This window comes from Cyprinodon variegatus, unplaced genomic scaffold (assembly GCF_000732505.1).
Source record: "Cyprinodon variegatus isolate N-32 unplaced genomic scaffold, C_variegatus-1.0 Scaffold2003, whole genome shotgun sequence".
Classification (NCBI taxonomy): domain Eukaryota; kingdom Metazoa; phylum Chordata; class Actinopteri; order Cyprinodontiformes; family Cyprinodontidae; genus Cyprinodon; species Cyprinodon variegatus.
Genome location: NW_015152456.1, coordinates 41,522 through 50,155, shown reverse-complemented (window position 1 = coordinate 50,155; position 8,634 = coordinate 41,522). Strand labels below are relative to the sequence as shown.

Genomic DNA, 8,634 nt, shown 5'->3' with positions numbered 1-8,634 from the left:
TTTACAGCCTCATCACTGCTGCACTTTATTAATGGAAATGTTCATTTCACTGTTGAAAAGCTGTATGCATCAGTATTTTGTTTTGTAAACACTGTGTATACAGAAATGACAATTTTTGTCCAAGTCAAACACTCTTAAAAGGTGCACAAAATATTTCATTATCCATTTAATTTAAGGATACAGAGCTGCTTCACCTAGCTGTGAATTAACATATCTAGAGCTATTTCCTTGCTCGGGACATCCCCATAATTTCTCTTATTTTTTTAGGTGTCCAGTTTGAAAGCAGTGACCTGCCCTGGCTGGACCAGAGGAGCAGTCATAGCTGTGGCTCTGTTGGCTGCAGCAAGCATTTTTGGAGCACTGTGGAAGGAATAGAGAGCCTAAGAAGAGGCCAGGATGAAGCATTAAGATGTTTGACAAAAAGAAAAAAAAAATGTTTTCAGAGAAGTGAAAATTAATGCTGATTTGTGTTTCTGCTGTTTACTTTAACCTTTCGTTTGATATCCTTTCTATGAGCTGTATTGACGGTGACAGCATAGACAGCAAACTCTTTAGAATAAAACTAAAAATATGTATTTAAATTTTTCAAAGCAGCTCGATTGGTTTGGATTTTTTTGTAAAGGAGTTTTGCTGAAAAGTTTGGCAGAACGTTGTAGCACTAAAAAACTGACTGGACTGTTTCTGGCCTGCAGTTTTTTGCAGTTTCTTACTGGTTAAAGAGGCCAAACTTTTTTACAAATGATGTAGCTTTGCTTGCGATTTAATGACGGGAGCTGGACTTTCTGTTGCAGATTTAAAAAAAAAAGGCTTTTTCATTTCTTACAAATAAACTTAAAGATGAGAAAAGATGACTGGCTGGTTTGTTATGAAAAAACATTTTATTAAATATAAATTTATACAGGATCTATTCTAAAAATGCTGTATTTAGAGTCCTCGTTTCTGCACAGTCACTCCTCGTTCGCAGTGACGTCCACGTGAGAGTACGACTGAGACGCTTTCCTGTTGCACTTCTGGAGCGTGGCGCCCAGCTGCTTCCCAGGGCCGACCTCGTATGTTTGAGGGAAGCGCTCCCCCTGCGTCCTCTCGTAGATCTCATGGAGAGTCTGTTCCCATTTTACAGGCGACACCAGCTGCCTGACCAGCTGCCTGCGGATGTGGCTTTCGTTCATGTACCGTTTGCCATCCACGTTGGAGTAGACGCTGATCTCGGGTCGCCGCAGCTGAAAGAGAAGGAAATTTAAAGATTGAGGCTTTTTATTTTTGCAGAAAGCAGCATTGATATGGATCAACTTGATGATTTTAATTAGGGATAAAACAATTAATCGGAATAATCGATTATTGAAATAATTGACAACTAATATAGTAATCGATTAATCATTAACTGGAGTATAGAGACTCTAAAATATGCCTTTAGCTGACAGTGACCCACTTAGAGCAGTAATTATGTCAAAATTGTAAAAAAAATATGTAAACATTTTGCATTTAAAATAAAAAAAAACTTTTTTCTTCAGTCAATGGGCTCTAACCAGAATTCCTCAAGTGGAAACATTTTAGTTTTACCTGCTTTAATTTAGTAAAAAATCTTCTTAAAGAACCTTTGGCTATCCGACTAATCAAAAAATAACAGACAGATTAATCGATTTCCATAATAATTACTAGTTGCAGCCTTAATTTCAATTAAATATGCATAATACAGTCATATGAAAAAGTTTGGGCACCCCATTTAATCTTAATTACTTTTATTTCTAAATATTCTGGTGTTTGCAACAGCTATTTCAGTTTGATATATCTCATAACTGAATGACACAGTAATATTTCAGTATTGATTTGAGGTTAATTGGAATAACAGAAAATGTGCAATATGCATTAAAACAAAACTTGTCAGGTGCAAAAATTTGAAAACCTTAATTATTTCATTGATTTGAATACCCTTACTTATTATTCACTGACTTACTGAAACACAAACTTGGTTTGGTAACTTTATTAAGATTAGAACTTCAAAGCCATGTGTATCCAATCATGAGAAAATGTACTTAAGGTGGCCAGTTGCAAGTTGTTCTCCTGTTTGAATCTCCTCTGAAGATTCATCATGGGCGCCTCAAAACAACTCAAATGATCTGAAAACAAAGATTGTCCAACATAGTCGTTCAGGGGAAGGATACAAAAAGTTGTCTCAGAGATTTAAACTGTCCTTTCCACTGTGAGGAACATAGTAAGGAAATGGAAGACCACAGGGACAGTTCTTTTTAGGCACAGAAGTGGCAGGCGAAGAAAAATAAAGCGGCAGAGAAGAAGAAGAAGAAGGGTGAGAATGGTCAAGGACAACCCACAGACCACCTCCAAAGACATCATCTTGCTACAGATGGCGTCACTGTGCATCGTTCAACAATTCAGCACACTTTGCACCAGGAGAAGCTGTATAGGAGAGTGATGCGACAGAAGCCTTTTCTGCAAGCAAGCTACAAACAGAATCGCTTGAGGTATGCAAAAGCACTTTGGACAAGCCAGCTTCATTTTGGAATAAGGTCCTGTGGACTGATGAAACAAAGATTGGGTTGTTTGGTCATAAAAAAGGCGTTATGCATGGCGAGACAAAAAAACAGCGTTCCCAGAAAAACAGTTGCTACCCACTATAAAATTTTGAGGAGGTTCCATAATGCTTTGCGGCTGCGTTGCCAATGCTGGCACTACTAATCTTATTTAAGTTGAGGGTCGCATGGATTCCACTCAACATCAGCAGATTCTTGAGAATAATGTTCAAGAATCAGTTGCAAAGTTGAAGTCACACCGGGGATGGATATTTCAGCAAGATGATGATCCAAACCACCGCTCCAAATCTACTCAGGCATTAATGCAGAGTAACAATTAGAATGTTCTGGAACGGCCTTCCCAATCCCCTGACCTGAATATCATTGAACATCTGTGGGATGATTTGAAGCAGGCTGTCCAAGCTCTGCGACCATCAAACTTAACTGAACTGGAACCGTTTTGAAAAGAAGAATTATCAAAAATCTCTTCATCCAGGAACCAGGAACTCATTAAAAGCTACAGGAGGCGACTAGAGTCTGTTGTTTTTGCAAAAGGAGGATCTACTAAATATTAATGTCTCTTTTTTGCTGAGGTGCCCATATTTTTGCACCCGTCATATTTTGTTTTAATGTGTACTTCACATTTTCTGTTGGTCCAATAAACTTCAATTCAATACTTCAATTCAGTATTACTGAGTCCATCAGTTATTAGATACATAAAACTGAAATAGCTGTTGTAAATACCCAAATATTTAGCAATAAAAATAATTAAGATTAATAGGGGTGCCCAAACTTTTTCATATGACTATGTGGAAAAATGATTATTCTGACCTAATGACACAACATAGGCCAGACTTTATGCATGCTCTGCTAAGATGCTAATAATACCAATCACCTTTGACCTAAAACTTGCTATAAAAAAGATTTTGATTGTATTATTCTTCAAATTTGACAAGATGAACAACAGTTCAGAACGAAAACTTTCAGCTGATTTAAAGAAGTTTTCAAGACACAAACAAAACTGATTCCTACTGAAGATGGAGCTGAAATTTAATTTAAAAAGCAAAATAACTAAATATAGTTATGGGGTATAAAACATGCCAAATCAGATTTGAATGTTTAAAACACAATAACAAAAACCAAGGAGTTTTTTTAGTGGCCAAAAAATGCTACATTTTCATTTTTGATTCAATATTTATACATTTAGTTAAATGTATTACATTAAAAAAACAACTAAATATATATATATATATATATATATATATATATATATATATATATTTTTTTTTTTACATTTTTAATTCATTAAATAAGAATAATTGTAATATCTGTAATATCTGCAAATAATAAGAATAACGTTTTTATAACTATTTATTATAGTTCTGCACATTTTATTGAGCCGTCAGTCTGCAGGCCAAACACGGTTAAATGAAATGTGATTGATCTGACTTTTGTCAGACAACCAATTAAATGTTGACATCTGCTCAGACCTAAAATGACATTTAAAATAAAATGTGAAACAATTAACTGAATACAGCAATTATTACAAACTATTTCTAAGTATAAGTTCATGTTTCAATATAATAATTTACACATTTAAGAAAATGAATGCCTAGGTCATAAAAACTTTGATTACTAAAGCAACAATTAGTAACTTTTCAGTCAAGTATTAGTTTAATTTATAATATTTTAGAATATAATTCAGGTCAACATGAAGACACCTGGTGTATATTGTTGCTCCATGTGGGCTGTCTTACTTAAAAACAGGTTTGTGTAACTTGAGAGGATTAGATCCGTCACTGAATGAGTCTTGTGACCCAAAGAGCCACTTTGAAGCAATCTTAGCTTTACTTAAACATAAGAGCGAACCGTAAAACGTTGTAGTCAGACAAAAAACCGATGAGACCCTTAGCTGATCAGACAAGCTTGTGGTTCTCTGATATTGGATTGAATCTAGAGGGGTGAATGAAGGTTTCATTGAATTTACAAGCTACTTTATGACTTTTTAATCTACTGTTCCGCTGTTGAGAACTAATTGTGACCAATTAATGTAGCAACAATGGAATTCTGCCAGTTCAGGGGCGCTAAACCAAGACGATACAGGTCTAGCACCCCTAGTGTCTAAAAGTTACACAGCTTTGCTTTAAGAATAATGCTATTTAACTAATTACATTATTGCATTTTTATCTATCATTTATAAACATTTATACTTTATAGCACTTTGGTTTCCGAATAGCTGCAGCATTTTTTCACCTTTTGTGGTCAATAGCTCATTAAAATAAAATAAAACTCCATTATTATTTCAAGGAATAAAAAGAAAGGTAATTTTTAAAAGATTAGATTTACTTTGTATAATGTTATTTTACTGACAAGATAACAAAATCATTAAGAAAGTTAGAAGGTCATACAACACGTGTAAAGGAGTAGCCGTGCAGCCTGAATCAAGTGTTTGCTGACTGACCTCCACCTGTCGCAGCACCTCTCTGAGAGGTTCAGTAGCAGATGCCATCAGCTCAGTGTGGAAAGCACCACTAACTGGTAGAGGTTTGGTTCTCATAAACTGTAGAGTCCGTGAGTTCTGCTGGAGAAAATCCAATGCCTAAAATAAAAGCACAAGGCTATATCAAAAAAATTTTCAATGCAAGAAAATTAACTTGTATGTGGCTCCATACCTGCTGGTGGCCAGCAATAACCCTGCCATCAGGGAATAAATAGTTGGCCACAGAGCAAATCGGCTGCTCGATCCCTAGACTCTTGCAGTGCTCTTTAGCTTGAAGACAGGCGTATTTATACTGAGCCTGAGGTCTGCCGACGACCGACAGCATCCCACTTGGAGTCAGCTCAGAGGCTTTCTGCATAGCTTCTGCACGCACCTTTACTGCATATAAAGCTAGAAGAAAAGGAAAGCAGAAAAAGCTTCAGAGATCATCCAACAAACCTTCTATAGATAAAGCAATCTGTGTTTAAAAAGCATGCATTGCTTACCTTCTGAAAAGTCCATGGCTCCAGCAAAGACAAGAGCAGCAAATTCACCAACGCTGAAACCTGCTGCAGCGACACACGTCTCGATGGCCTGTTGAGAAGGAAGCACAACACATAAAGTATCAGTAATGTTGGAAGCTTAGATAATTATGTTTAGGTAGAGAAGATAAGAGGAACCAGGAATCTGGAAGTTCTAATAAACTGCAAACAATTGATGAAAAACAAGTTTTAGTTCACTTATGATAATAGTAAGAAGGGATAATTAATCTATCAAGAAGGTGGTGGATTTATCTGCATGTAAAACTGGTTAAAAACACATTTACAGTGTTGAAAAATACCATGTATTCTCTTGCATTAATCTCCAGTTAAAATCCAAACACAGATGAGGGTTAAGTGTTTATGACCTTTGGGTTTTCATGGTGCAGTTTCTCCACAGCAGCCAGAGAGGTGACGAACACCGCCGGCTGACAGTGCACCGTCTTCTGCAGCTCCTTCTCCGGACCCTTCAGACACAGAGACAGCAGGTCGTAGCCGAGGATATTCTCCGCTGCGGAGAACATCTCTTTCACATTTGGGTACTTTGTCAGTCCTCTACCCATACCCACGAACTGACTGCCCTGTCCGGGGAAGAGAAGCACAGATCGGTCGCTGGGATCTTTTCTCTGTCTGCGACCCCTCGTTGCAAGTAACTCGCCCCCGGTTGGAGACTCCTGAGGTCCAGAATGCTGCTGGGTTGACAGTCTCCTGCTCCAAGAGGCCACCGTCCTGACCTTCCCTCTGAAGACTGCAGCCATACCAACAGCTTTTGATGCTGAAATTAATAAAACCAAGTCACAGCTTTCTTAAATAATCCCAAAACACTTTTAAGAAAGTAAAAATGGTCCGAACTGAACTAATTTCTCTGTTCGGCATGACAGCTGTGAGGAGGCAGCCATGTTGTTTAGAAAACTGCTTTCATTTCCGGTTAAAAAATATGGCGCTTCCGTCCTACAGCGCCACCCCTGGCCAACATGTATATATATTTTATAACGTTATAATAACTTTATTTTTAGCATATAGTTCGTAGGTTGTTTTTTAAATAATAGAAATAGCCCGTTAATTACTTTTCTTCGAAACTCATTTTGGTTTAAATACAAATAAAATGGTTTTCGTGGCAGAACCTAACCAGATTCACAGTGTTTAGAAAATTAAATAGACCTCTGAGGTCCTAAAACTACCCCAAAAGACCACAGTAGTTTGTCTAATATCTCTTTTACAAACATTGAAATAAAAATATAATGTCAAATTTGATAAATTACATCATAATTACCTTGAAGTTACACAAAACCCATTAATTAGGCAGCAACGGAAATTTATGTAGGTGGGCTGCATTAATATTGATCTTCCTGTGTGAAATGAGAAAGGAACATAAAATCCCTCTGATTGAAATTTATATTTTTTCACACTTCATTTATTTAAGGAAACCACAAGGACAGAAGTTTTTTTTTTTTTGTTTTCAGAAATGTAACTACTTTTGTGTATTTAAGTGTTTTTGTCAGCTGTTGTACAAGTGAAATAATAAACATTTCAGAATTTCAAACAGATTTATTAAGATACACATCAAATTTCAGCCAAACATTTACAGGTTTTCCAGGGATGTAGGAACTATGTCCATGTAGAATGAACCAGTTCCTTTTGTTAAAAAGGGGGAGATTTCAATCTTTAAAAAAATTGGCCCTAACTCTAACAATGTTATTTATTGTTTGAATACACCGTCTGTTCTTTAATGATTAATTCAATGTTTGCACACTATATGTACATCTATATGTAACTTTGTTATTAAATTACAGAAACCGTCTATGTATGTTTTAGTGTAGATCAAGAGCAACAAACTTTCTTTATGTCATTTTCTCTTCATCACATCATTCCCTATTTGTTCGACCACAAAATGACAGCCAGAAAAGAGCAAAAGAAAACCATTAAAAATAGATGCAGACTTTGAACTCTAACAATACACATGACAAAACTTTTTTTCAGATGCAACAGAGAATTAATTGTACAAAACTATTATTTTTAGTGGCTGCCAATTAGATTGTTATTTTTGATTGTTATCATCCCGCTTTTCTAAATATGACTCAAATTCTTTCTGTGTGAACATTTCCTCTTTAATGCCTTTTAGAAAGAATTGTTTTTTATTCTTTTATCTGTCATGATCACATCTTTCTAATGGGGTTTCCCTGTAATTCATTCACACACTTCTATCTTCTTCGAAGGAAAGCTTTTTTTATTGCATTTTATTACACTGCAAGTGTTCAGAGTGTAATTACAGTATTGTTCTATCTTAAGATAAATTACATATGAAATGCATGAAAACCCTAACATCCTGATTCCCCTGACAGGCAGGGGGTTTCCAGCTGCACCTCCAGGCTTTCAGACTCCTCTTCTTGTAACCTGTTGTTCTGTTCATTCCTTATCTTGTATTTACAGATGAACTCGTTGCTGGCCAGCGCTCCCTCCTTTTTGGGACATGTATTTTTCGATTGCAGACGACTTTCCAAACGTTCTACAAAGCAAATAAAAAAAGCACACATTTTAAATCGCTTTTGATCTTGAAGTTAATTTTGTAATATTTCCATTTACAATTTTTGTACCAAAATAATAACTTGTATGTCACTAAGAAATTGAAGATCCTTTTGAGCAATTTAAAATTTTGGTTTTGCCGCTGGTTGGATAAAATTTAATAGTTTTTACATCACGGGTTGATAAAAACTGAAATTTCTTTTTTAAGAAAATGTAATTAGAATTCAGTAATCATGTGTCTCCTGTTATAGAGGTACAGATGAGCTGAAATAAAACCTCAACTTTGAGTCCATTTTTATTTTCATTTCCTCATTACCTGTTCATTTATCAGGCTTATCTGACCATTAACAGTAAGTTCAATTCAATTCAGTTTATTTATATAGCGCCAATTCACAACACATGTCATCTCAAGGCACTTTACAGTTCACCAGATCATAAAGTCAAATTGATTCATAGTTTTCTATCTAAGGAAAACCAGTTTATTGCATTGACTCATTGACTCATCAGCAATCCCTCACACTAAGCATGCTTGTAGCGACAGTGGACAGGAAAAACAAGAAAACAA

At 35.9% G+C, this 8,634-nt stretch overlaps 2 protein-coding genes across 2 annotated transcripts in view; both read right to left on the bottom strand.

Annotated features, from left to right (window-relative positions):
• Window positions 1–904: 904 nt before the first annotated feature.
• On the bottom strand, window positions 905–6,453 carry LOC107105005 (malonyl-CoA-acyl carrier protein transacylase, mitochondrial-like). Its single transcript, XM_015405122.1, has 5 exons — window positions 5,915–6,453; window positions 5,514–5,601; window positions 5,201–5,418; window positions 4,990–5,127; window positions 905–1,220 (listed from the first exon to the last, which is right to left on the bottom strand). Exons 1-5 carry the CDS (start codon window positions 6,302–6,304, stop codon window positions 948–950), a joined length of 1,107 nt encoding a protein of 368 aa, XP_015260608.1. The 5' UTR covers window positions 6,305–6,453; the 3' UTR covers window positions 905–947.
• A 680-nt stretch (window positions 6,454–7,133) lies between these two features.
• Window positions 7,134–8,634, bottom strand: part of LOC107105001 (differentially expressed in FDCP 6 homolog) — a 15,176-nt gene continuing 13,675 nt past the window's right edge. The window contains exon 12 of the mRNA XM_015405116.1: window positions 7,134–8,052. Within this exon, the coding sequence (XP_015260602.1) occupies window positions 7,865–8,052 (188 nt within the window). The 3' untranslated portion in view covers window positions 7,134–7,864. The remainder of the gene's footprint in view (window positions 8,053–8,634) is intronic.